At 41.8% G+C, this 27,942-nt stretch overlaps 4 protein-coding genes across 8 annotated transcripts in view; 2 read left to right on the plus strand and 2 right to left on the minus strand.

The window, feature by feature from the left end:
* LOC145450255 (uncharacterized) overlaps positions 1 to 17,384 on the plus strand; it is a 69,861-nt gene extending 52,477 nt beyond the window's left edge. For both annotated transcript variants that reach the window (XM_080328769.1, XM_080328768.1), the window contains exons 13-38: positions 346 to 539; positions 598 to 680; positions 2,778 to 2,947; positions 3,684 to 3,785; positions 3,847 to 3,942; positions 4,867 to 5,031; positions 5,186 to 5,213; positions 5,286 to 5,353; positions 5,759 to 5,880; positions 5,947 to 6,078; positions 6,710 to 6,856; positions 6,916 to 6,991; positions 8,647 to 8,878; positions 9,793 to 9,914; positions 10,675 to 10,770; positions 10,834 to 11,037; positions 11,782 to 11,946; positions 12,012 to 12,221; positions 12,587 to 12,725; positions 13,115 to 13,184; positions 13,244 to 13,346; positions 13,676 to 13,770; positions 15,147 to 15,264; positions 15,759 to 15,845; positions 15,905 to 15,990; positions 16,341 to 17,384. In XM_080328769.1, coding sequence (XP_080184895.1) covers positions 346 to 539; positions 598 to 680; positions 2,778 to 2,947; positions 3,684 to 3,785; positions 3,847 to 3,942; positions 4,867 to 5,031; positions 5,186 to 5,213; positions 5,286 to 5,353; positions 5,759 to 5,880; positions 5,947 to 6,078; positions 6,710 to 6,856; positions 6,916 to 6,991; positions 8,647 to 8,878; positions 9,793 to 9,914; positions 10,675 to 10,770; positions 10,834 to 11,037; positions 11,782 to 11,946; positions 12,012 to 12,221; positions 12,587 to 12,725; positions 13,115 to 13,184; positions 13,244 to 13,346; positions 13,676 to 13,770; positions 15,147 to 15,264; positions 15,759 to 15,845; positions 15,905 to 15,990; positions 16,341 to 16,482 — 3,252 coding nt within the window. In that variant the 3' untranslated portion in view covers positions 16,483 to 17,384. The remainder of the gene's footprint in view (positions 1 to 345; positions 540 to 597; positions 681 to 2,777; positions 2,948 to 3,683; positions 3,786 to 3,846; positions 3,943 to 4,866; positions 5,032 to 5,185; positions 5,214 to 5,285; positions 5,354 to 5,758; positions 5,881 to 5,946; positions 6,079 to 6,709; positions 6,857 to 6,915; positions 6,992 to 8,646; positions 8,879 to 9,792; positions 9,915 to 10,674; positions 10,771 to 10,833; positions 11,038 to 11,781; positions 11,947 to 12,011; positions 12,222 to 12,586; positions 12,726 to 13,114; positions 13,185 to 13,243; positions 13,347 to 13,675; positions 13,771 to 15,146; positions 15,265 to 15,758; positions 15,846 to 15,904; positions 15,991 to 16,340) is intronic.
* A 1,178-nt stretch (positions 17,385 to 18,562) lies between these two features.
* Positions 18,563 to 21,574, minus strand: LOC145450262 (myeloid leukemia factor 1-like). Its single transcript, XM_080328775.1, has 7 exons — positions 21,447 to 21,574; positions 21,288 to 21,386; positions 20,662 to 20,770; positions 20,476 to 20,598; positions 19,411 to 19,570; positions 18,856 to 18,979; positions 18,563 to 18,797 (listed from the first exon to the last, which is right to left on the minus strand). The coding sequence occupies exons 1-7, from the start codon at positions 21,491 to 21,493 to the stop codon at positions 18,683 to 18,685; spliced, it is 777 nt and encodes a 258-aa protein (XP_080184901.1). The 5' UTR covers positions 21,494 to 21,574; the 3' UTR covers positions 18,563 to 18,682.
* LOC145450260 (putative endonuclease 4) lies at positions 21,575 to 23,992 on the minus strand. Its single transcript, XM_080328773.1, has one exon. It carries the CDS (start codon positions 23,010 to 23,012, stop codon positions 21,927 to 21,929), a length of 1,086 nt encoding a protein of 361 aa, XP_080184899.1. The 5' UTR covers positions 23,013 to 23,992; the 3' UTR covers positions 21,575 to 21,926.
* Positions 23,993 to 26,276: 2,284 nt separating this feature from the next.
* Positions 26,277 to 27,942, plus strand: part of LOC145450254 (cullin-9-like) — a 40,249-nt gene continuing 38,583 nt past the window's right edge. For all 4 annotated transcript variants that reach the window (XM_080328764.1, XM_080328765.1, XM_080328766.1 and 1 more), the window contains exon 1: positions 26,277 to 27,936. In XM_080328764.1, coding sequence (XP_080184890.1) covers positions 27,838 to 27,936 — 99 coding nt within the window. In that variant the 5' untranslated portion in view covers positions 26,277 to 27,837. The remainder of the gene's footprint in view (positions 27,937 to 27,942) is intronic.

Here is a 27,942-nt window from a genome sequence, read left to right on the forward strand (position 1 = left end):
CGAGTACCACTGATTATGTCGTCGTAACAGCTAGAATGAGGAAAATAACGTCTTCAAAAATAATTTTGTACGTCCTGACCATGATCAATGATCATTTATTTTCATTGAGCTTTGTAACAATGCCACAGTATAATCACAGAAATTCAGGTCCCATCCTTACTCTAAAAGTTTGTATGCTGCGATACGTCCAATGCTGCGATACGTCCATTCTTGTTTCCAAGGCTTCCACAATGGGAATAAAGCATCGACAGTATATATCCTGCTCACAAAACTCTTAGTGCCGAGAACGTATAAGCTCGGTACGTGTAATAATCAACTTTTAACACTCCGCTGTGTATCATTCAGATCAAAGGGCATAACGATAACGATTTCGCCACACTATTGTACGCACAAGGACAGGCGTCGCAACAACTTGGATTTTCCGCCGACATTGATCATTCGAGACGGTGCTTCGTCCAAATAATTAACGAATTCAAGAAATTTTCTCACCTGTCCATGGCATACTACGCGGAAGCCAGATCGATTTACCTTCTTAACGAGTAAGTTTCTGTATGCGGGAGAGATAAGGAAGCCGGTTGCGATCCCGTGTTTTTTAAGGTTTGAGGAAGCAAAGAAGAAAGCTCGCAACGCCATGAAGATGGTGAAAAAACATCTGGTGCGAGGCTTACTCGCGTGGCCAGGTGCGTATTACATAATTTCGATGAGCATTATCACTACATTTCCGGTCTATACGTGTTAGTCACGACAAAATCACAAACAATTTTGCTCAATATTGGAGCAATTCATATGTATTTGAGAGGGGTTATCAACTGGTGGGCCACGGAAGCATTTTGAAGTGATGCAAAGGAAAAGTCGTGGGGTATAAAATAGTAATTTGCACCATGAAGGAAAGAAAGTTGCGGAAATAGCTTCTATTGCATTATCAACATATGAAACAAGAAATAACATAGGCGTGGGATGGGCTGATTATATAGGGAGTGTCAATTGATGTTGTCGAAATGGAAAAGTACCGGACTCCAGGACACGTTTTTTGATATGGAATTTGAGACAATGAGAAATTGCAATGGAGACTGACAAAGGAAGGGTGTGGCTGAATGGCAATCGTATAGTTATGCATTGGTTTATTTTACCGGCACTCATTTGTGTCTGACGATAAGTAGTGGAAAGAAAACTGGCTGCAGTAGTAGGACTGAACAAATCTCCACATCTTATTGAATGGATTATGACAAAGAAGGTATCACCAAGTTACGATACGACACCTGAAATATTAGTGGAAATCAATGCAGATATTTGGATGGTAGAGAGCACTGATATCGTTGCCAAAAAGCAACTATCTCAGACACCTCGAAAGCGATATAATCGGAGACTACGGGAAGAATCTGCTTGCTCTATCAGCCTAGACCAGTGGTTCTCAAACTTTTTTAGATGCGCCCCCCTTTTTGCTGGTGAAAAATTTCGTGCCCCTTATCGTAATATCACTAAATGCAAACAGAATGCTAGCAATCCCAACGGATAGTTCGATGGTATGGAAGGTTATGATTGTTGATGGGAGAATTCTCAAGTATGGAATTTGGATTACACACAGAGCAACAACTATGCAGTAGGGTGGGATCGCGGCTAGCGCGAAATAAATTTTCCGTTGACTACAGTATTCAACACCCTTCAGATGCTTTCACGCTCCCCAGTTTGAGAACCATTGGCCTAAACGAAGAAACGGCTGCAGCTTTTACCGGATAGAAGCGTAGAAGATACGAAATGACCCAGAAGAAAGTCATAACATCAGGATGTGTGAATTGCTTATGCATATGTTGCAAACCAATTATAAAAAATTATTAAAAATAAACAAGGCTATTGAGATATTACGAACAAGTAACATTGAAAGCAGAAACGAAACCGTGCAGATGGAGTTCTGATTGTTGGTGGAGGGGTGATAAAAGGAAGGAACATCCTGAAAAGTGCCTTGCTACCGGACTTGCTAAGGATTGCAAGGGTAAATAGATAAAAGACGAAAGAAAAAAATAAACTAAGCTGAAAATGCAGATTAGGTTCCCTTTTAGGTCAGGGCGAATAGTGGACGCCGGACGCTGCTATGAATCCCCGGTCAACCTTTCCATTGACAGACCCGTTTGAGGTGTGTGAATATATAATAAAATAATGAGAAGGCGGGATATTATGTTGTTATGGGATGAGAAAGGTAGGATCATTATATTGTCAAGGGAGAAAATAATGCCTGCTGGAAGGGGGTGATATTTGGTACATTTCCATGCATTTTCCATGTATTTTGAATACAACAAACCCTTGTAACCATAGTCACGTCGATATGAAAGCTGTCCTTTCCAATTTATCCTCGTCCAAGTTTGCTGGCAATCTTCAGAAGCACAATAGTATTAGCCTACAGTGCTAGTTCAGTATTCCAGCCCTATTTTTAGCGGAACTAAGACTCCAAGAAGTGAGCCACAGAACATTTTCAAACCGGAAAATGGGCCATGGCCGAAAACAGGTTGAAAACCCCTGTAGTAGTGTGACTGTCTGACGGTGGGTACTTCTGGTAGTGCTGTGAGTCTACATTAGGTAATGAGATTTCAAACAATGTATTAATCTGTAGCCAAATATCAAGCTGATATCTGGAATAAGAATGGGGATTTGCCAAAAAAAGAGGTTCCCGAGCAATGTAAACTCATCTAAACCTTTGCAAAATTTATGACTTCAGATGGTGTTGGATTAGGACACAAATTGAATTTGTCGATGCTGCGCGATAATGATATCTCTCCTGTTAGGTACCTCGGAGAATATCCCGGAATCCGATGAAAGAGTCTTGCGGAGCGAAATCAGATTGCTGATCCAGCAATGTTGTGTGCCGCCAGACCCGACTGCCGTGTGTCTCTACCCGAATTGCGCCAACGAATTTTCAAGGAGACAAATCTACCACACTGATTTGAATTTCGATGTAAGTCGGTCGGTTTTCTATTTAATTCGATAAAACGAAATGAAATGCTCGCTCGGCGAATTTGTTGCAACGTATTGATTCTGGGCTTTCTGCATAATTAATGTGTCGATTTACGCATGCGCATTCCATTCGTAGAACCCGCACTGCAAACCCGGTGAACATCGAACAAGCTTATTTGCCATTTTGATTTTCAGTAGAATTAAGACCTTATCCATTAACAGTGACGCTTGAAACTTATAATTAATCTCGTGTCCCCACCAATGCGATTGTAGTATTTTCATCAGTAAAATTGAAGTCGTGAATGATGTAATGTAGGCGTTCTATCCAAGTTAATTTACGGTTCTTGATTCAAATCTGACTACGACAGGTTTGTCTATAATTCTAAAATACACCATCTTCTACGATACTACGATAATAGTTTTCATCCTTTGAAAAACAAAATGCTATGTGATCCACAATATTCTAATGTTCAGGTTCAAAATAAAGGACTTGAACTGATATTAAACAAAGTGATCTTGCTCAGAGAACCTTTGCGGAGAAATTTGGTTGAAAAATACAGCCAGATACGCGGTAGTTTGTTAGGCTGAATCTATTTATTCAAGTATCGACCAAGAATGTGTATTTCGTAGCTCGCCCGTTCTCGTCCCTTCTCTATAGACGGAGGTATGATTTCTATTTCTGTGTTTCAAGGATTTACCACAAAATGTGTACGATTGAGTCGTCGAAAATATTTCAGGGCTACTACGAGATCGAGTGCGACTGGCATTGCGTGATGGACTTCCATCTGAGCTGCTGGCCAAAGTATAAACACGACACGTTCACCGTGTCAGGAGATAAAGTAAAATGCTACTGCGCTGTCGTTGTAATTTGTCCCACCTGTGTTTTTGTTTGTGCGGCAGGAAGTATTAGGCGCGGAATGCTTCACTCCGGACTGCGGCGGAGTGATTGCTTGCATCAAGAAGTTTGACGAGAACCTAGAAACTAGAAAATGTCTGGTGAGTGCAATTTCATGTGTCGAGGCCAGGCTGAACGCGATTCAAATGCTAGTCAAGTGTCGTGCATTCCATTCTTGTCTCCAAGAAGACTAAGACGAAGAAACCCAGACCTGAAATTAGATTCACTGCGTATTTCAAAATCACAATCACAATAAAACCTCGCCTGTTGACCCTCTCTAATTGATGTGCAATATTTCCTGGACTTAAATATATAGTCCTTCCTGAATGGATTTGCTCTGATTTGCTTATGTGTTGAGTATGCATCCTTTGCTATGATTGAAGTTTCACGAAATAGACCTACCATCGCTTAATTAAAATAAATTGTAGTTTGTCGATCGGTGGGATCTATGCCAAAATTTCAATGAATTCGCAAATATGTTCATCCGAAGCACGGGGCTTGAACCGACTCCCAAAGCATTGCCAGAAACCGCATTGCAGACACCGGCAAAATTTGTTTTTCTGTATTCAACCTGCACTTTGAACATGTTACATATATAGTTGATACATAAGTGGATGTAGGGTATTGATGAAACCTATCAATACAAAAAGTCTGTAACAGTCTATGACCGGTACAACGCCTGATGTCTTGGAGCGTGTTGGTAAAAAATCAAGACCGTCTTAACCCTGAGACGGCCGATTCGAATAGGTTAAATAATATTTAATTATTGAATGAATATTAAAAAAAAGTATAGGCCCGAGGAGTAGAAGCCCTTCACTCCAATCTTTTCAGAAGGATGTGATCCTGGGCATACCAAATATGTAATCAGATCCAGTCCTGGCGAGGAAAATCTGCTTTTTTAGACTTTATCCCCAAAAATTACAAACTTAGTAATTTTTGATCCATCCTGTTACAAACATATCAAACTTTACTTGATCATTAATGAGATTACGATAGATTTGTGAGATTTTGATTGACGCGAACAGGAATTGCCGAAGGAGAGCAAGCGCAAGTGGGAAAAGCTGAAGAAGTCCAAAGATCACGGTCGAATGCACAAAAGCGAAACGAACATGAGAAAATATATGAGCGCGAGAGAAGAGAAGCGTCGCAACAAGTCGAAATGGAAAAGTCCGCTCAAGGCAGATTCGCCGGTTAGAGTCGCACTGAGATTGAAATTGTTGATTTATATCTCAATCCTCGATTAAAGATAGGGTATTTGTTAAAGTTTGCTGCCCATTTGTCTTATCTTCCTCTTGCCATCGTTGTTATCTTATGTTATTGTAAAATGCTATATTCTCATTGCAGGATGCCAAAGTGAGAAGGAAGGCTTCTGGTTAGTATTCAATCAGTTCAGGGAAATGTGTATCAATCTTAATTTGTTTTCAATTAAATTTCGCGTTTTCAGCCGGCGTCGCGGACAATAGAGACGTGTCGCAAGCGACGATTTACGTGAAAAGCGATAATTCTCAACGGGTGAGATTTTAAGAATTGAGTCTTGCGACAAAACAAAATTGATGAGGAATTAGCCGAGTTGCTTTTTCTCTTATCTCCAATTGCGACATTGTACCATTACCCATTCATTACACATTGCTGCATTGTTAATCCATTTGTACATTCGTAGTTGACATTGTGAGACCCTTTTTGTGCATACTAACCACGTTCGCGATGACATACGATAGCAGTGTGGCAAGATAAACCGAAAGTAGGCGTAAATTGAATAACGTTAAAAAAATATAGCACTGTTCTGAAATTATACCTACTTTCATTGTCGGCAAGATTCAAGAAATAAGCTTTGACGGACAGCTGTTCAAGAACCTATTGTTTGCTGCCAAAATTTTGTTTCTTGAAGAGACTGTTTCATCCGAGATGTGCTTTCAGAGTGACGGGCGAACCGGCGTGCGCCGTACCGTGACGCCAGCCTCACTCTACGATTATTGTTCGTCGCTTCCCGGTTACAACAGCGAATTGCCGGCTCAGGTTGTCGATGAAATGATTGAGAGGTGCGTCTCCGCTTTCCATCTGTGTGTCTGTGTACAGTTTTCCAGTCCTAATTTTCTTAACCACAGTGCTAAGACCGAAGGTTTCGAATTTGACATTCCCGGCGACGTGCTACAGGAAACGGAGCAGTTCATTTTATCGTTTGGTGACGGCGTTCTCTTCACAGATGATGAGAAATTGAGGCTTCCATTTATATTTGGGTGAGATGTGTTCATGCTGATAAATGTCGAGAGCAATTGCGAGTGAGAGCAAGTGTAGGCCTACCGTACATATTTAGACATTAGTTTAATTGACATAGTCAAAAACTTGCCCTTACCGTACCTTCTTTTGGCCATTGTGATGTTATCTGGGTTCTCTATGTCACAATCACAGATGGTCAGTAATGAATTCTGCTTTTTCAGAGTTCCTAGTGCCTAGTGGCATTATAGACTCCAGTGGTCACGATGTCTTCTCATAACTTGGTTTGTTATGCCAAACTAGACCTGCTTATTTCTTACATCAGAGTCATTATGGTAGGCTACTAAGTGTGAATTTCCGATGTTATTTCTACCCCTACTTCAGTACCAACAACCTATTGTCACAATGAATTTGTAACGTCATTGTTGAAGAAATTCGACCCATCCGAATATCCATGATTATATCCTGCCTATTGTTGAAACCGTAATGGGTGTTTGTTCTGAAAATCCTTAGCTACAGCACCTTGAATTTAGGCTAGACGCTTGATATCCACCGGGGCACCTATGGTATGAGTGTCCATTTGGATACATGCACACTGTACAGTACATTGTAGGTTGATTTTTAGCACCCGTCACCATGAACTGCAATTTTCAGATATTTCGTGACGTTCTTCTCGAAAAACGGGCCGTGTGACGTTTTCGACGACCTGTTCTCGGGCGAGGCCGCCCTTCTGCCCGAAAACTATTCTCGCATCGTGGAGAAGTGCGGCGGACTGGAACCTTTTCTCTGCGCCAGCCCATTGTAAATTACGAGCGCGGTTTGCGTTTGGAATCGATAAGCTGTAGCGATTGCCGTTTCAGATTCATCAAAGTTTCTCAATTTATTGGAACCCACTCGCAGCACGCTTGCATGAAGGAGTTGACTGACGATATACAGGTGTGCTGTTTGAGCTTGTTCTTGTTTCGTGGCATTTATTACCTAACTACAGTCTGCAATCTTTTAACTGTCAGTTTTTGTTGCATTTACAATTGATATTTGATCGTGACGATGATGTAGTCTACTATTCGAGTGCGTCGATGTTGAGAGTAATGGAATTTTTTGACAAGCGTTCTTTGCCCGTGTAACTTATATGGTTATTTTGTGGCGTAAATTGTTCTGGGTGCGTACAAAGATTTCTGTATTCGTAGCATACCCTTTCACTGGCGGTAAAGGCCCGGCACATCTGAACTGTCCGAGTACACAACAACTTCTTTCGCGTTTAGAGTTCGCTACAAAATGACTGTCAAAATAGTGATGTTATTCGAGAACAAGCGTCGCTTTATGATGATCACAAAATTTACTTTCCTTGACAGTCCCGAGATATTTTTGTTTCAATATAATTTGATCTCAAATACACTTTACGGGGTGTACTGTTTTGAGAAATAGTTATTAACTATGTGCCGCAGACTGTTGTTTCACAAAACTTATAGAACTGCGGGTCAAGTCACGGACAGATTTGCTGGTGCGATATTTATATGGGTTCTATACGGGATGTACTTCCCCGCATACAAAGACAACATTCGACAATGTAATAGAATACGTTCTTGGACTTGAAACACTGCATAATTCAAACTAGTCTGTGTATGAAACCGTCTTAGTAAATAATGTAAGAGCAGAGAAAATCAAAGTACTGTAATTTTCCATGTATAATGCGCAAAATTTTACTGATTTTTTGCCCTAAAATAGGGGGGTGCGTATTATACATGAGTACAGCAAGCCTTGAAAAATATCTGTCTCGATCAAAAACTTGAAATCACACCTTTTTCTTCATGTTTGTTTCCAATCGCGCATCACCTCTAGCCATCGTGATTCGTATTAAAGAGTGTAACGCGCTGCCAAATAGAGAAGCGTGTTGCCAATTAACGAAAAGCGTGTTGCCAAGTAACGAGAGTCTGTCTGCAAAGCACGCGATATCTTGCTGAGTTAGTTTGCTGTTTGTACACGAGCGAAATTAGGTCGCTGATTGCTACAAGCGTGCACGGCAATCCTTGCTAATTCATCGCGTCTACGACAGGTCGACAATCGCATACGCAAGAGGGCATGTGCGCAAGATATAATCGCTTGCGTAATCAGTCGCATCTCCAACGGGACTGGTGCGCCCGACATAACCGTTGGCTTGAGCAATCGCATCTGTAATTGTAATAGGCCTCGTGCGCAAGATGTCGTTTGTCGCTAGCCTAAACTATCGCGTCGCCAGCCTCGCAGGCTTTGGCTACTATCTACTTTCGTTTAGAGACAATGCCCTTAATTGTATTATGATTAGCGATGGTTATGTCATGATTGTTCGACAGTGACATCGCAAAACAGACAACATCGTATACTAAAACACAACTATTCATGTTCTGAAATGCAGGGTGCGTACTATACATGGGTACAGGCTTTTTCCCAGAATCTACACGCCATTTTAAGGGTGCGTATTATACATGGGGGCGCACTATATTCGGAAAATTACGGTACCTGTATTTGGTACAGTCAACATCTGTCTGGAACCTCATGACATGTGCAGGCTAAATTTGATCTGCGTATCGCAACTCTTTCCGTTGTATTACCAGAGAAAGTCCTCAACACATTCGCCGATAAGCATTGACATTTTGGACCCGGACTATGCCGCGGAGGTATCTGCGTTTGCGCGGGATTTCTACGATACCGGTGTCACAATGGGTGAGAGCGACATTGCCAACCTCACCGGCGCGATCGGCCGTAACGAGGAAGCCCGTCATATCGACCAGTCAAACGGAAAGATGAGCCAGAATTCTGAAACCTCCAGCATGTATTCGATCGAGGGTGAGCGATGTAGCAATTGAAGTTGACTGAGACAATTAGAGTGCCAAAATGATGCTGCTATCAACCAAAACACTTGTTATTTACGACTGATATTTCAGCGTTGAGGCAGCTCAGCTCATTGTTTCATCAGATCTAGCATCACAAGATTATGATGCTATAACTTGGCAAAGTCAATCAATCAAACTCGTAACTTGTTGACAGCTAGAGTAAAAACAGGAAGAACGTGTTAAGAGACGTGCACATTTCACTGCTGTGCACACTCGAAGGGAAATAGGCCTTCACAAATTTCAATATGATATTCATATCAGTGATTGCCAACCAGTGGGTGGCATCATAAATCTTGCAATAAAAGTGGGTCGCAAACTGAAAAAAGGTTGGGAAGCACTGATGGACTGATTCATATCAAATTTCTGTCTAAGTGGTGGACACCGTGACTCATGGACTGGAATACCGAAAATCTTTATTGCCGAGTGTATTACGTGACAAGCCCGTTTGATATCGAGTTTCTTGGTGGTTCCATGCAATGTTTGATGTTGAACTGGGTCCCTGATTTTTGAGGCTGGGCAAAACCGGGTGTCCGAGTGATTCGAGTAGGATTCAAATATTATCCTTCAAGTCGATCGTTCTGGTACCATCCATTATATAACAGCAATAATGATGCCCCAGTTACATGTCATCCATAATAATTTCGTATTTCTGGACCATGGCTATTTCGTAGCACTTTCCGACCATCGCGACGATCACACCGGTGGGAATGAAGTATGAAAACGATCTTTGTCCAGCCCTACTGATTTTCCAAGCCCTCTTTCGAACGAGAAAGGATCGCTTTTAGTGCTGTCTTGACAGACTTCGCATTGTCGCGCCTCAGTCTTGACTGGCCGGATGTGAATTTGTCTTCCGCCAATTTCTTGCAGACAGCGTCGAGGGAAAAATCGACTTGAGCAGTCAGACTAGCAGCGATACCGATAAGTCCAGCCAGCAGAGACCTGCAACGCCAGCTCCTGTCGCAGCCAAGGCACCGACTTTAAAGATACCGGTGGGTGTCCTGACCTTTTTAAACGATATCTGTGCTTCGGAAGCGTTTGGCAGTGAATTTATTACTTGGTCAATTCGCCGTGTTGAATTGTGCACTTGACGAATTTGACTGTAAAAATGCGATAAATAGTATTGTAATGAAAGCAATGCATCAATATTGTAATAATGATTCCGAAAATGATAAATTAGGCTGAATATGAGCGTGAATTGTGGTATACGGGACTTGGTATGTATGTATTTACGTTTCGGATTAGGATTAGGTAGGTTAGGTTTAGAGCAGGGGCAGGCAACTTCTCCAGTAGGCGGGCCGGATATAGGGAAATGAAGTACTTGGCGGGCCGTATTCCTGATTCGTGTATTTACCCACCTATTAGGAATTATTCGTGTTTAATCCAATGTAAAGCATGGAGACCAAAATGGTAGTCACTGAATTTATTAACGTAATGTACTTCAATAGCTGTTGAAGTCAATGAGACGTCTGTGGTCGATCAAAGCTGTAAACAAGTTCTTTGAACTCTGGCTGCATGTTGGACGTACAAATCCTTAGTAAAGACTGCACGTGAACATGTGAACATAAGTTAAATTGGAACGTCGCTCTGTCTTGTTAATGTTCATGGTCGAAAACGTTTGCTCGCAAATGTATGTTGATTCGAGCTGCGGGCCACATCATATAAGACTGGAAGCTGTCGCGGGCCGTATGTTGCCGCCCCTGGTTAAGAGGTAGTAGAATCGCCGAGTTTACCAGTAACCCGATTTTACAGCGAGTAAAAAAATTATCCAAGATGACTCAGACTGACAGCCGTCACGATCCGGAGAAAGCGAAAGAAGCCATCGAGAGATTGCAGGAAAGATTACAGGTACGTTGAAAGATCGCAACGCTAAAACGCGTCTTCAAAATGTTGCTCTCCGCAACGCGTCAGGAACTGGAGGACGAGTCGACGAAACTGAAAAAGACTTCGCAAACCACGGAAGAGACTTTGCTGAAAAGGATCGAAGAACTGGAGGAGAAGGAGAGAGCGTCGGAACGGGAAAAGGAGAGTCTGAAGCAGAGTTTTGAGAGCGACATGCTCAAGTTTCAGCAGATGCGGAAACAGCTGCAGGTCGCCGAGACCAAACTGGAACAGGTGCCGTCGGGTTTGCTTTTTTTGGTTGTGACGTGAGGCGGGAAGTGGCAAAGTACTTCCATGTTGTCGTAGTAATCAAGTAGGTTTGCTCACTTACACTGCTTACTCGAATGGTTATGTTTGTAGACTACTATCACTTTTGCTTGAACAGTTATTTGAGCAAAAGAAATTACTTTTTATCAGTGAAATCGTAGTAAGGCCTGCGTGTTGCTCCTAGTTTGTCATTTCTTACTGCCTTAACTGCTCTCTCAGTTGATAAAAGCCTTAGTTATTCTGCGTAATGAAGGTCATCACAGCCACTATATCACGATAACTGCTGAATGTATCTTCCGAAGAATCGCCCCTATCTGTAGTGTCCTTAGTCACTCTGCGCTGGTTGTGACTCTTGTGGACACATCCTGTAGTCATCGCTGCTGCTCATGTAAAAATTTTAAACGCATCCAGAACTACTTGAGTGGAGATAGAAAAGGAAAGATCTGAAAAGTAGTCGGTCACTCACAGAAGTGATGTAATGCAGACTCACCTAAAAGCACTTTCTACTATTCAAAATCCAGCATGAAAAGTTTGCTCTTTTGTCTTGAAAAACTGATCAAGTAGGTGAAATTGCCTAAACACATGACCACTCAAGTAAGCAGTGCAAGCAGAAAAAACCTACTTATCTACCTCTGCCTAACTTCAGCCTGCATGCTATTGTGTGGTGCGTGCCCTTGCCAGATTTGTGGAAGACTCTGTTTGCCGCTTTAGAGCAAGGCCCGGGAGCGCACGAGCGAGTCCAACCTGGCGTACATGACTCAAGGCATGCAGCGCGACCGCGAGGCCCACCTGCGCGAGATCGTCGACCTGAGAAAGTACGTCGAGTTCAAAGACAAGGAGCTGGACGCGTCAATAAAGCGCGCCACTTCGTCCGAGGTCTGTACGTCGCGGTCCGTGACTCGGGGCACATTTAAATTCACGCGTTGCGCCTGTGGCCGCAGATCGCGCTGATACGGACGAAGGAAGCTTACCATGTCGCCGCTCTGACGCATGCCGGGACGCATTCGGAGCAGGCGGCCGGGGAGTTTGCGGAGGCGCTGGCAAAGATAGCTGACGGGCTTCCGGAGAACATACTCAGGCAGTTTGAGATCGCGCACGGCGTTTGGAAGAAGAATGTGGTGACGTGTGACGAATCTATCGCTACTCTTAAGGTGGGTAATTCCTAAGCTGTTTTCCACCCTGATTCTCAACTGTGTCGCGAATCTTTTTGAAAAGAGCACTACAAATATTTGAAATAAAGCATGCATACAAGTAGTCTATATACGTTCTAATTACTTCAACAACAGATTCGTACGCATATGTGACGATAATATTGCGTCGCTGGAGAAGTGTAATGTGTTTGAGTCCTAATTAGGCTGCACACTGCCAGGTTGGTGTAGTGCAGTGGTTCTTAACACTTATTGACCGTGGGAACCCTTTTGCCTTAGCCAAACCTTAGTTTGTGCTGAATCGCGCAGCATTTGCGGCATTAAATCGAGCTTGCGTCTCATTATTTTATGTTGTAAATTTTCATCAGGCCGCCTACGCAACGGTCGTCGAGCAACTCAATTCGGGCCGCCCGTTGTCCGAACTGGCGCCGGTACCTGACCTTCAGCCCCCGCCGCCTGGACCTGACCCGAGACGCATGATGATGGAATTTCACAGGACTGGGCAAAGTAAGCGAGTTTCCGCAGTCGTGTGTTTTGACGGATTCATGACCACCAGACCACCAGATTTCAAAGGAAGTAAAAATGGCAGTGTTCTAGACTTTATTTTGTCTGAAAACTGATGCTGGAGTGGAAATAATGATGTATATTTCTACCTGAGTACTTACCCATTTCCAAGTAAGTACAAAAGTATGTGTTCTCTGAAGTGTTTCGGTCTAAAAACAAAACTAGCTATTTATGAGTTAGTAAAAACCAGGCAATGTTGCTTTGCTTTATTTAATAATGGAAAACTGTAAAGTAGAAGTAGTCTAAAACCGTAGATAGTTGCGGAAGTAGTGCAAGTTGACAAAACCTGCTGGAGTACTTTAAAAAAGTACAATCACTGCCTCTAATTGCAGTTGCCTTGTCGAACGGCATCCAAGCGCACGACGGCTCGGGCGACAGTAAAAGATCGAACGGACTCGAAAGGTGAATGAAACGCACTTTTTCTTGTTCTAGATTTTTGATTTAATGTTTTTCGTCATCAGTGCCTTGCCCAACGCTGCGGCTGCCTTGCCGAAACCAAAATCGCAAGCCCTTCCTTCAAAGTCGATGCCGCGTACCAGCGAGCCGGCTCCTGTATCGGTACAGGTAGGACGTGGCGCTTTCCGGAATTCGTACGACGTGAATTAAGTAGCTGGTTCATGGTACAGAACTCGAAGATAGCTTTCAATACAACATACGTTGTAGTAAAACATTTAGTAAACTCAAATACTCTTCGGGTGCCTCATATCAACAGTTATCGGCGCACTAAAGGGATTTAAACAGATTCAGAAGCAAAACCAATAAGATGAGTATGATGTTGCAATCAAAATTACACATCATGAACTTCGCATTGTAGAAGTGGCAACAATAAACTTTAAAATATACGGTACTATGTACGTTACGAATATACGACTCAATTTAAAATTTCATTTCAGCCACCGATCGGTGCCGAATTGACGAAGGCCCCGAAGAAGAAGAGTTTCCTTTTGCTTGTGGAAAAATTGTCGAAAAATATCCCGCAGTTGTCGAAGTAAGTTCAGTTTTTGCTTCGCTAAAAATAGAAGTTTTGATCACCCAAGGTTCAAATTTCACAGGAATTGATGAGTTGGATCAGAGGTTCCCAAAGTAGGCGCCAGCGCCCCCTGGGGACGTTCGCAAGCGTAAAGGGGGCGCTGGTTATAAAATTGGGCGGTAGGGGCCGCTGAGAGCAAATGGGGGCGGTGTGGGTTCAGAAGGCTGGGTATAGCGTTGAAACTATTGATTAATAAATCAGCTAAATTCGCAGTAAAATGCATAATGAATTCAGTAAGGGCAATTTAGGGTTGTCTGTCTATTTATTCAGCTGTACCGGAAAAGTCCATTGTTACTTGACAATGTTGATCCTGCCCATCAATGGACTAATTTAGCAGTCGGCAGCATCCCCGAAAAGCGTGGTTCAGTCTGTGTTGTCAGAACTACGAAGTATTTGAGCAGTTATTGCTCACTGCAAGGTGTGATGGTTTTTCAAGAGAAAGTGTCTTCCGCGATTTTATTCTCTATTTCAAACGATCGTGGATTTTCCACTGTGGTCTTAAACATAACGTTCTGATTGCGAGAAACGACATTGCTCCTATGTGACGGTAGCTCAAAAAAAGTTTGGGAAACACTGAGTTAGATGAAGACGCGAGTTTAATGAAAACTCAAACAGATACGACCACATCCATTCCAGCTGCTGTTATGTACGTTAATTTGCAGTCTCTGCCGAAAAAAAAATCGAGCGATTTTAGAGGCTCGCGTCACATACGCTTGGAGCGCAGAGAAAAAACTTGTCCTAGATTCAGTCTTTTTTAAAAAGTGAATTGAAGATATCGACAGCATATCAGATCATGTTGCGCCTTGCTCTTTCTTGCTCTTTTAGTTTTGTTCTTTTCCTAATACACCAATGCCGGCGCAGCTTAGCAGATGACGGATGATAGCGATTTATCGCGTCTGTATATAGATGTACCAATTTTGTACTGATATATGGTAACCGTGACTAATTTATTATTATAGGATCATTGGTCTGATCTGTGTACTTGAATACGGTGTCATCGGTTGCACTGTTCATGTGTGCTTCTGTAACCAACCACCTTGCCTCTACTCGGTATATGAAGATCTATTCGTATATGCAATAACTGTGGTTCGTAACCAGTTTTCCCTGCAACTGGTATCACGCGCGCTGTTCTGTTTCGACCGAGCAATACAAAGAAGTCTCACTGATTTGCTATAAATATTCGATATAATGTTTTCGTTTTGTGTGAAAATCATATTATGATAGTTTTGTTCTTTTTGTCCACCAGTGATCTGTAGCAATGTGTTGTATGTGTATTGCCGTGAGTGTTCCCCGTGTTAATAAAGCTCAAGAACCACTGCGCTATGTATTTGAAGGAACGAGGTGGAAACATGCGCTCAAATCGTCCGCAATGATAACAACGGATTGACCGGGCTCACTTACGACGAGATCGAACGCCGCGTTCGTCAGATATCTGGATTGGACAATTCCATGGTATTGTTATTACGCAGTGTTATGTTACTCAGAATTGTATCGATCGGTTGCGTCATCACAGTCATTTTGCTCTGTAACGAAGATGCATCTTCAAATTTCAAAATTTGCCCGCTCCGATTTGCAAAAAATCTTATGCAAAGCCTCGATCAAATCTCACTCGAGTACTTTCCAGACCATTCTTTTTGTACCAATTAGATTTGGCATTTATTGGAAATCGTTGGTACTCGGGTAGAAGTAGAATTAACAACGTAATTTCTACGCAGGTACAAGTAGTAGTGAGTTTCAAGATAGCAAAAAGGTAAGTATATTCCACGCCTAGTTTTGCCTATAAGACTGAAAACAGAAGTATTGTAGTGGTGCAAAAACAAACCGCTGAAGTAGGATAAAAACTGCTTCAGTACTTTGAAAAGTAAGAATACTTTGTTACTGACATCCTCTGGTAGTTACAGCTTGAAAGCACCGGTTGTTATAGGCTCATAACACTTTCTATTTAGAATCCCGTGCCTCTCATGTCCATGCCCTCTTCCGGACAACAGAACTGGAAACTAGACGACGCAACAGCGTTTCGAACCTTGGCTCGGGTATGTTTGCGAGAGTGTTTGCGTCGATGCCTTGGGTAAAATTTTTATTCTTTCAAAAGACTGGCGATGATGAAGAAGCCCTTTGTCCGATCTGTTGCGACCCGCTGAAGGACGGTCATATTTCGATGTTGGAATGCTCCCACAGGTGAACTGCGTTGTTTCTCTTCTCAAATGGTAGAGTCGAATTTGAACATGAATTTTTAAACAGTGTAATTGTGTCATTTGTGTGCGTTTGGCTATTTACTTATGAATATTAACACCGCAGCGGTGATAGCTTGTGATCAGTATCGGTGCAATGAAAACATTTAGCCTGTTTGATTATGGATTGGTATTTTTGACTGCCACGGTAGCGCAGTGGTTGCATGTCTAAGAACCCAGCAGCTCGTAAGCTAAACTGGTGTCGCCGTTTGTAAATTTGGTTCTGGTGTGGGTCGGCTTTGTCTTTAGAAGCACTGATTCATGATTATGTGACTGGATGTGTCAATTTCATTCCAGGTTTCATTCCGATTGCATCAGCACATGGATGAAGAAACAACGCACCTGCCCCAACTGTAGGAAGTTCATGTCTGACACGACTGAATTTCCGTCTTTGAATAGATCGCCGCCTGGCCTATCAAGAAATCCGTTCCGCAATTGAACTTACACGCTGCCTACTTTTTTGTGACTTTACGATTAGCGGCCGACTTGCATTCAAATTTTAGTCTTTTAACTGGTCTGTAGTACCAATGTGGATACATCGGTGTCGGCTCGTTAGTTGAGTGGGTACTGGGATAATAGTAATAAACAGAAATTTGTGTGACATGACTTGCTTGGTCATTTTCAATGCCAAGCCAGTATATCACCTTGTATATATCGCAAGCTTTTGTTTCAAGTATGAGTGAAAACACCATGTCTTGTTAATAGTATTTTTGCAGCTGTCGCTACATAACAGTATTCTGAAGGGTAAACAATCGTGTAGTTCAGCACTGCTATGTTCTGTCGCCGTATTTGTACATTTGTAACCATCCCCTGCCTGTGCCTGTGATATATATTGCTGAAGCTTCTGCCCGTGCTGTAACCGATTAATGAAAATGGTACATGTTTACTTCAACAGTATTCCGGTTGAACGCGTTCGGTGCTGAGCAAGTGTTTGAATTCTTGGATCTTACAAATCATGTTTGTAGTTCATCTTTTGCCACTGCCCTGGTCAATCGTTTGTGATATGGAAGTATGTTGATATTCTCAGGTCGTTATTCCAAGTCTTACTGTGGCTCAAGTCGAGCCCAGCATGATACGCTGACTTGGTGGAAATAGGGCAGTTGAAAAAGTGCAATGGTAGCAGATATGTGAGAACACCTGGATTTGAAAAATAGTTTTTTTTTAAATTTGAACAAGTATACCGCCAATGTTGTCCTATTGTGCCTCTCCGTGCTGGTAATCATTATGGAAGTGAAATAAAGTTATGAATTTGGATAAAGTACGCCATGAAAGAATGTCATGCTTGCCTCTCCGTGCTGGTAATCATTGAGGAAGTGAAATAAAATTATGAATTTGCATGAAGTTCGCCTTGAAAGAATGTCATGCTTTCTTGCTGACACAGTACGTTATTGGGACTAGTGTACTTCGCAACCAGCCAGGTATGCAGTTGAATAGTAACCAGTGGTTGTAGTTGTGTCACATTTTCTTCCTGCACTTGAGGAAATGCTGTACTGGGGTTAGATAGACAAGCCAGACTGATTTCAGTCCCAACATGTCACATTCTTACAGGTAAACCAAGAATGGTTACAATTTCAATATTATTAGTCAGTGATGGTACACCAGCCGTTTTCACCGCAGTGAGGAGGGGTGGATTACTTTGCCGTGAAGCAGTGTTGGGATGACTCGAGTCACCTTTTTCGTATGACTTGACTCAAGTCTCTTTGCTAAAATGACTTGACTTGGCGTATCGGAAACGTGAATTGACTCGTGACTCGGAGCAAAATTCACGAGTCAATTTCAAGTCATCAAGTAATCGGTGTCAATACAAATCACTGTATTTTGCCTATGTTCGGATTGTTCTCGATACGCTGGTGATGATTTTGCATTTTACTTGAGCATCACTTGATCTCTCTCAAATGAATAGGCCGCAAACGAAGCTTACAGCTTACGCTGTCGTAAACTTGTATTGTAAAGTAATTTCTGTTCTCTCTTTTGACCTTAACTAAACCTCTTGTTTTATTGAAATTGATTTCGAATTAGAATATAGGCCTAGTACTCAGCCATTGGCGCAGGCTCAAATTGTATCAGATCAATTTGTAAATATGTAATATATTGCATCCTATCAATTCATATCTATTCTCCATTTTGGCTGGTAGCTGTGAGCGATACAACGCCTTCTTGTGTGCATATTCAACTCTATATTCGTTCATCGGTTCAAAATCAATGACCACTCAATCTGTATTTCAGACATCTAGCAAACCGCAATGACGTAATCACCTCCAAAAATCGAGTGACTTGACTTGAATCGAGTCGCCTTTGAAAACTGATTGACTTGACCCGAGTCAAAATTTGCAATGACTCTTGACTTGAAGGTAGTGAATTGATCTCAACACTTATGTGACGTTGAATAGTAGATCACAAGCTGCTAATTACTGTAATATTACTGATCTAGTAGTAGTCTGGTAAAATTTCCAGGAAATTTTACCAATGTAGTTGGCACTATAATAGTTGCCACCAAACTGCTGCCAAATCAATCAAGATAGAGTTTCGGAATGTATTTCGACAATGCCTCATAAACATTAAGATTCGTTGATACTTCGAGTAAATACACAGTTAATTACATTACTAGCTACACACAGCAATCAACATCGACCACGTCGCTAGTATTTGCTGGCATGCCTCCCGCTTTTGCCAGGTCCTCGCGGTCTGGAAGGTTCTATCCCGCTGCCGCGGACGGCTACCGCAGGCGTTTTCACTGGGCGTTTCTTCGGAGCCCTGAAATAACAAAATTTAACGACCGACTGAAGAAACTGCCGAGTGCGTGAGCAATTACAAAGCGGCTCCTCCGTGCTTTTGTTTTGGAGCCGCGAGTCCACGTGCTGGTTTCGGTCTGCCATAATCGAGATTGTAGGAAGTGGTGCGTTTGCGCCATTCGTTTTCAAAGTCCTGTTCCTCATCTGCAAGGGACAATGTTATCGTAAGCAGACTGGTAAACACATAATATGGGACAATGCATATAATACTTCTGCAAGAGAACTAGTCAAAAACCACCTGCCTAAAGAGATGTAGGCATAGAATATACAGACCAAAGGTTGGAAACTGTTCAGGTTAAAGTGGAGTTAGTCTTACGACGTAATCCCATTACATGGCACAACTAAGCAAAATCTACTAGAGTACTCTGAAAGGGCACTTTTTTTACTGGCCACCTCCGCTACCTACAGACAAGTGAAGATTTTCAAAGCACAAAATGTAGATAGTGTTGTTAGGAAATGTTTCATTTTTGCGACAATTGAAACTCGCGGTAGGTTGTGAGCGATCAACTTGAATTGGTAAACGCAAATACTTCATTATGTGCTTGTTTATGGTAGGGCGGCATGTCTCGGAATACCTTCATCCATATGGTAGTAATTTTTCTCTTCGATAGTTTCATTAGCCTTGTTATTACGTCGCCGTTCAACCACCCGCCCCTTGTCGCCAATATGGTGTCCGATAGCCATCTTGTCGATTCCTGTTTCGCTGTCGCGGAGAGTTCGTCTGGTCTCCTTGACCTAGAAAAGCGGTTTCAAGTTTTGGAGAAAATCAAAATTATTGTAAAGTAGTTTTATATCTTTGATGTCGACACTGACAAAATTTTAGTTTCCTATTATACATACAGATATAGAGATTCAGTCATATCAATTCAAGCAAATTTTCAGCCTAAAGGAGCACAAAGAGTTACTGGTATGTACTACGCAAGAATAACTCTATAAGACAGCAATTGAATGAAATACAGAATTGTGTTGTAGTCGATGCTTTTCCTCCACTTACAATTGTTGAGAAATGCAATTCATTCCTAGACAAAAACTGTCGATTACCATTGTAATTATGATTCTATGGCGGCAGATGTGCAGAAGAGTGTGGAAATGTACTAGTAGGCTAGCCTATAATTTTCAATCGATGTCGCTGAAACAATTGATAACAGAGATGGTCATCATCTCAGCAAAATAGAGCAAAGTAGCTTTTGCCTACTTGTACTATTTATTCAAATGTTCATGTTGCTAGACATCTTCTACTTTACAGTTGGGTTTTCTAAAGTGGAAAGTAGCTTTGGGGAATGTTTCCATCACCACTTTTATGAGTGAAATTATCACGCTAACTGGGCAATCTAGTCTCTGTACCAAGGTAATTGAATTTATTTTCAGAAAATGCACATATTTGTAGTCAAGCGTCATTAATAGTTTTTCATCAGTCGCAAGATACGCCAGAAAATGCCAAAAGTAGCCATTCTGATAAGTCCTAAAAGTATTCCTCTAAAATTAGGGTTAGGTCAGGGCTCAAGGTTAATGCTAGTTTTAGGGTTATAGAGTCAAGTTACTTGTACTTGTGGAGTTAAAATTTACTACGTCACTTCTACTCAAGTACTGACGATGGCTACTTTAAAGTCGCACTGGCGCTCACTTGAAACATCACTCACGTTGCCCGGAGCGCGTCTCGTCGACGTCGAAGCCTGATAATACTTGGGCTCGGACTTCCCGTCGTTCCTGTAGCTCATCACGGTCGAAGAAGAAAAGCTGTGAACGTTAGGATCGCCGCCGTCCTGTTCAACACATCGCGCCGTATAAGTCTACGCGTCTTTCGGGGCTCTGTCTTGCGCGCCTACCGCCTTCCCTTCCAGATCCGCCATGTGACGATGCATGTCCGACATCATGGAGTTCATGGATTGGAAAAATCCGCCGAAAGGATGAGAGACTCGCCGATCATTTCCTTCCCTGAAAGGGGACGCGAATATTAAGGTTGACGAGTCAGATGGGATATGGGTTAGGAATCACTGCTCAGATTCAATATGGCAGTCGGAGTTATAGAAATTTTGTAAGACGCTTTGAAGTCTAAGTCAGGGAAACACATACTGGCGATGGTCAGAGTTAGTTACAGAATTTCTTTCTGCGACCCCAATTTATATTGAATTACAAGACGTCATCTGATTCACTTAATATAAAAGTGTACGGTAGTAGTAGGCTAGGTATACAAGAAGAAAATATTCGAAGTCGAAGTGTTCAAAATTTCTGGTGTCATATTTGGTATTTAAAAATGTCAGGAGTCAGAGTTAGATCCAATGATAAAGCGGACAGACTCCACATCCCTGGTTACAACCATTATCAATAATCAGGGTGAAGGCATGGGTTAATTATATTTCAGAATTTATCATATTTCAACGGGGTTGAACTGATATCCCAAGCTGTCAGGGGGTTATGTGAATTTGTGACATTTTATCAAGAGCATACATACCTGTCATTTTCTCTGTTGCCTTTGCCGTCTGCCAATGCCAAGAATGGATCTCGAGATCCTCCCATTGACTCGAAGATATTGCGATGCGCCCCGAATCCGCTGAAATCCCAGGTCCATGATTACACGAAGAACAAAATAAAGCACAGTGTTAATCGTTACCTGAAGAACGGATCTTCGTCAAAGTCTTTCATGAATCTGCCAAACATCTTTTCTTGAGGGACTAACACAAGCTCCCGTAAGAACGGGTTTTACAACAAAATAGTCAAATAATTGAGGTTTCTGTTCGAGATGAAGCAATGATTGTATTACTGAAGACTGGGAAATTTGAGAAAAATATGCAAGCTGCCAGTAATGATGCATCTAAACCGACTACATGGTCACTATTCATAAAATGTTGAACCTTGCAAAGGCGACGCTTAGTAAATGGCGGATTCTTGGAGCAAAGCGTTCCTTGTAACAACTGGCAGTGACATGGGGACAAGAATTTTGAATGAATCAATGTAACACTATTGCAAGATTATTGTAGAACACTGTATTCATTGAAAGTGGTAATGAACTACAGCACTGGAGTGCCATGTAAAATCAGTGGCAGGGTTCTGAATTCTTACAATTTGACAACAGACCAGAGGCGAATAATAATCACTTGATAAGTGAGTACAACAGCTTGATTTCCTTTTTGTAAATGTCATCATTTCCGTACGGAGTCTCTAAAATCATTGGTATTTTCGCCAAGCGAGGATCATTCATAATCCTACGAAATCCTTCGAGACCAATGGTTCCCTTCCCTATGTTTTCATGTCGATCTTTATGACAACCCGATGGTCCTTTGGAATCATTCAGATGAAAAGCTTTCACATATTCCCAACCAATAATTGATTCCAAATCCCCTGTAAACGCATCATAACCTTCAGAAGAGGAAAGGTCATAGCCAGCGGCATGAGAATGGCAGGTATCAATACAGACGCCAATCCTTGATTTGTCATCAACTTTATTTATAATAGACTTCAGTTCCTTAAATTTTCCACCCACGGTGTTTCCTTGACAGCTCATATTCTCCAGGAGTACGATAACATACGTTGTTGCACGGTGTGCTTTGTTAATTGCATCCGCAATAGCGGTAAGACATTCGTCAATCGATACTTTTCCAAGAGTTGATCCTGGATGAAAATTGAAGAATACCAAACCTAATTTTTCACATCTATTTAATTCTTCCACCAACATTGCATCACTTTTTTCCTTCACGTCAGGCCTGGGAGAACCGCAATTCATCAAATATGATCCATGCGGCACTATCTGATTTGGTTGATATCCCAACTTTTTGCAAGTGTCCATGAATCGTTTTGCATGTTCATCAATCAACGGTTTCATGTTCCATTGCTGCTGGCTGTGGAGGAATAGTCCGAAAGCTTTCGCACCAAATTGTGCGGCCTCTTGAGGGGCCTTCCACAGGCCCCCTGAAATGGACGTGTGACAGCCGATGAACATACTATCAGCGAAGTTTTGAGATATTGGTATGTCAGATTCTGATTTTTTCACAGATGTCACTTTGTCGGTGGGAGTTTTGTAGTATTTTTCAAGAGTGGTATGTTCTTTCTTCACGTTCTCTACCGAATTTAATGTTTTCCTTTTTCGAGACGTCTTTTCTGCCCCAACTTTGGGTTGATTGGCTACATGGGGCTCTGATTTACAGTCCTTTGTAGCCAATCTAGCACTTCTTCGTAACATTTCGGATCAAGGTTGTACTGTTATATCAAATATACCGAGTCTATTTAGTATTTATTATACCTTATACAGTTATACGGTTATACAGGTGTTGTACCATAGTAAAAGAAATGGCGGAAGTAGTGTGGTTAACTACCAACCAGTGGCCCTTGGAATCGCGGTACGTTTTGCCTGATACAACAGGTGAGCAGCGATGATTCTCCAAGTTAAAAAATATTCAGAAAAATCAAGAATTGTGTGAGTACAGGACACCGATTCCATAGAGAAGGGTTGGTGCTCGTACCTTGCAAATGACCAAGAAGCCTTGCAAATGACCAAGGATTCACCTCGCAAATGACCAAGGAACCTTGCAAATGACCAAGGAATTACCTTGCAAATGACCAAGAATCTTGCAAATGGCCAAGGATTTGGATTTTGCCGAATTGGTGATGGGAGGGCCAATCTGGATGAACCAGTTAACCAACGTCAGTTTTAGATGAAAATTTGAATTTTTGGATTTGAATTTGGATTTTGCCGAATTGGTGGGGGCCAGAGTAGAATTGGTGGCAAACGTCACGCGCAACTTTTCATTTAATTCTTTAATTATTCTATGGAAGAAACCCTTCTGTCACAACCACTGATTCCAGTCTGGGGTGGGGGGAGGACCCATCTGGTTGAACCAGTTAACTGACGTGAGCTTTAAATGAAAACTTATATTTTATTTGGATTTGGCCTAATAGGTGGGGGAGGACCCATCTTGTCTTGTCCCACTCTGCCGTGAGTTTTGACCCTTCTTGGTCATTTGCAAGGTAAAATCAATCCTTGGCCATTTGCAATTAAGATTCTTGGTCATTTGCAAGGTAATTCCTTGGTCATTTGCAAGGTTCCTTGGTCATTTGCAAGGTAAATCCTTGGTCATTTGCAAGGTTTCTTGGTCATTTGCAAGGTACGAGCACCAACCCTATCGATTCCATGCAGGGTGGGTGATGTGCCTTTCGTTCCTTTAGATGACAGGTTTCGTGTCGTACGTTGTCTATGAAAGATGAGGGCAAGGTTGTTGCCATTTATACAGCACCGACTTTCGAATATGCATACTGCAACCTTGCATGTTTACCGCCGAAATATAGATGTTTCCTCTCAACCTCAACGGAAGTCGAACTCACACTATACCGCATTTTACTACACATAGCATACGCAATGGAGAAAAGATTAACTTCCCTCATGCACAATGCACATCGAGCGTCGAAGGTAACAAATTCACAAATCCCATCTCGCCATGTCCATTACCGGTAGTAAAAATGGAAATCCACGACGGAGCGTTGGCGTTCGTCAGCTCGGCTCCGTTGCTACGCGGAAGCAATCGTTCACTGCACCAGCGAACAATCGAGAAATCTCTTGCCAGTTGTTAGAGAACCATGGAGATTACATCACATACTAGTTTGGGGGTACGTCACAGAGATGAGCATGGATTAGGATAAAGTTTTGAAAAAACTGGATTTGTGAAATTTTGTCGGATTTGGATTAGACATTGTTTTCAGAACGGATTAGGATTTGGATTGGATCTACCTATTTTCTGGGAGATTGAAATGTCGTGTGGCGAATGGCGACAAACTTTATTCAGATCAGTTATTAATGTACTTATGGTTATCTTGAATCAAGTGAATCGTTGGTTGCGAAAGAAAATTTTCGAATCCCTCCATTGCATAAATTAGTATTTTTTCTGAATTTCCAGTGGGAATCGGATTAGGATTGGACATGGACTTGAATATGAAAAAGTTATGGATTAGGATTTGGATTTGAACGTTCGGATTTGGATTGGATTAGGACATAGAAATTTCAAATCCGCTCATCTCTGGTACGTCAGTCAGGTTTATTAATATTTTCATCATTTCAAAAGATCACAAGACTGCGATACAATGAAAAGATAGGAAGGTGTCGAAACAACTTGGAGTAGCCTTTAATATCAGACACCCACCTTAGCCTAGGCGAAGTAAAGAAGAGGCATGCACACTGAATGAAAAGTAATGCAGATAATTAAAGACGCAGGCTACAAAATGAGGTGGCATGTGGTGGAGGGCGAGGTCGATGTTAGGTCGTGGCCCGGCCTGCAGACTGGCTAGTACGTGCGCATTATGCAGCATGTCCAATGTCCATTTCCCAATGACCCACTGTACACTTCGCAGTGAAAATATGGGCAAGTCGCTGCTGAAGAGATTCGGCGTCCTAAACATAGAAGATATGCGGAAACTAGAAATCGCCAAGTTTATGTGTCAGTTTCACTGCGGTCGTTGCCCCGAATATTTCAATGACTTCTTTACCTCTGAATCAAAAGCGCACAAGTACAACACACGCGCATCCACGTCGTCCAAATATCATATGATCGACCGAAAAGATCATCGCTCCATCAAATATGCCGGACCTGATGTGTGGAACAGTATCCCGCCGGCCATCCGACAGTCGACGAGCATGTCCACATTCAAGTCGAAATACAAGCAATTACTACTAAATAAATACAGTCCATCCTCAAGATTACCGGACCACGACTGACCTATCGATCTCGCTTCCCAAGACATGCCGCCCTATTTCTTGTCGCATTCTTCTTCTATACTATCTTCTTTACTTTCATTCAGTGTGCATGCCTCCTCTTTACATCGCCTAGGCCAAGGTGGGTGTCAGATTCCATAGACTACTCCCTGTCGCTTCGACATCTTCCTGTCTTTTCATTGTATCGCATTTTTGTGGTGTATTGAACTGATAAAATTGCTAATAAACCAATGATGAATGATGATGATGGTACTGAACGACTTGGGTGAAAACAACGAGAAATCGTGACACGAGAGTCGGACGCATATATTATCAAAGGAAAGGACGTAGTTCATTTTTGTCCTTGATGTGTTTTTTGCGGCATATACACCAACTCATGATACAATATCAATATCTGAAAATGCATGGTTGAAATCTTGCCGATGGAGTGAAGCCTTGTGTTACTGTATATTGATTATATATCCTCCCTTTGTTAACTTTGGCTTCGCCGTTCCTGCCCCCGCTTTCCGCTGTCTTCGGTCACATGGTTTACATCACTTAGTCAGATCAGCCTTTATTTCAAAGAATTTGCATGGTAAATTGCTAGGCGTCTAGGTTGCATTTGTAACAGTGAACAGCACGCATTCAGTGGCCACTAGAGATGATAGAGTTTAAAACAAAAAATTCACTGATTGCTTGACCTGAAAGCCGAAGGGAGTGAAGTGAAGTCAGAGGAACACTTTTTGGTCTGTTCTTTTGTATACAATAAGCGGAAGCGATACCATATTCCTAACGAAGGTTTTTCAGTTACCAGTCCATTCTGAAACGTTCAACTTGAGATATTGTGAGAAATTCAGTTTTCAACGCTTACGTCATATCCATCCTTTGTGCTATAAGTGCATATAGTTTTCACTGGACTTGCACCCGCATTTGTTGAGCGGTTGGAGTATATCTGCTTGGAACACGATGTGTGGGTGAAGCGTACTCGTGGCTTCATTTAATAGTAGTTTTCAATTGACATTGAATCGCGACTAAATGAACATCTGAGCATGAACACTGATGTTCAAACTAAAACGTCAGGAGTTAGAGCAGTACCAGTTGATACCGCAGCGCACCTGATAATTTGTTGAAAGCTCGGTGTACTTCCGAACAAAGGTTTCTAACATATCCCATTCCCAACTTCTCCATCACCCATCTACCTCATTTGACATTTCTGTGGTACTGTAGTGCAGTTGACATTTACACCAACAAGTGATGCATGATAGATGACTTTATTGATAGTAGTGATGTCATTCGAAAATCATACAGCCTGTAGCCCTCATCTTGATGGGTCTGACAAAAGTGTCAGTATGGTCACTGAGTTACTGACTAAATATAGCATAAGCTTGGCGACAATGCATCACATTAGACACTTGAAACAAGGAGGTGACTTATTAATAACCTGTTGCTTGGCATTTGATTATATAATAATCGCAATCCTATTCTTCTGCATTCAAGACTATTGGGATTTCTGTTTTTATTTCATCAAAAAAACTGTAAAGCTAAAATCTTTATTTCATTGATAGGAAGTTTCTAAAATTTTGGTTAGCAAGTTTGTTGTGACTCTATTGTAGTAGTGACCCCCTGTATGGAATCAGTGCCCAGTGCTCACACGTCACACCACATTTTATTTTTTGATTATTTTTTATTGAATTACTTCAACTTGGAGAATCATTTCTGCTCACCTGATATATCAAGCAAAACGTACTGAGATTCCAATAGGGGTGACCCCTCTTTGTATGACACACTGCTCACAGCAGCATATTCAAACTGCATTCGCGATAGTTACCCAGTATCTAGTAGGTATAGCATGATGCTGTCAGGAATTATTTTCAAACAAAGTAACTGTATGAAAATCCTTCTGCAAAAGCCCAAACGGTGGATCAGATTGAACTGTAAATTGGTGTGGTACCGCTTCATATGGTGCCAGCATAAGCGTCGCAGATCCTGTTTACAGATGCAGCCACTGATACGCAAATGAATATGAAAACGATGCAAAATTATAAAAATATTAAAGTCTGTTGAAATTATACTCCTGAGGTCATTTGACAACAGTATAATTATTATGTATAATTTGGAGTTTATATCTCACTCAGGTAGTGCAAAATCAGCTCATCATAAACGGATGCACTTGAGCTAAGCTGCTAACAGTGATCTGAAATTTGTGCCGGAGTTCGCAGGTGTCTTCCGGACAACTTTTTCTTGGAAATGATTCATGGTGTCTTTTTCTAGATACTCTTCAATAGCATTGTGATAATTATGTTACGCTAATTAATGATCATCAATCATGAAGGATTCGCTTCAAATAGGGAAAAATCAGCATTTGGAGCCTAAAGAAGTGCTTCGACAGCGTCAAGGAATCGGACCGCAAACATCAGAGTTTCTGGTACGC

Source organism: Botryllus schlosseri, chromosome 11 (genome assembly GCF_051294905.1).
Source record: "Botryllus schlosseri isolate E-star chromosome 11, Bs_hap1, whole genome shotgun sequence".
NCBI classification, from domain to species: Eukaryota; Metazoa; Chordata; class Ascidiacea; order Stolidobranchia; family Styelidae; genus Botryllus; species Botryllus schlosseri.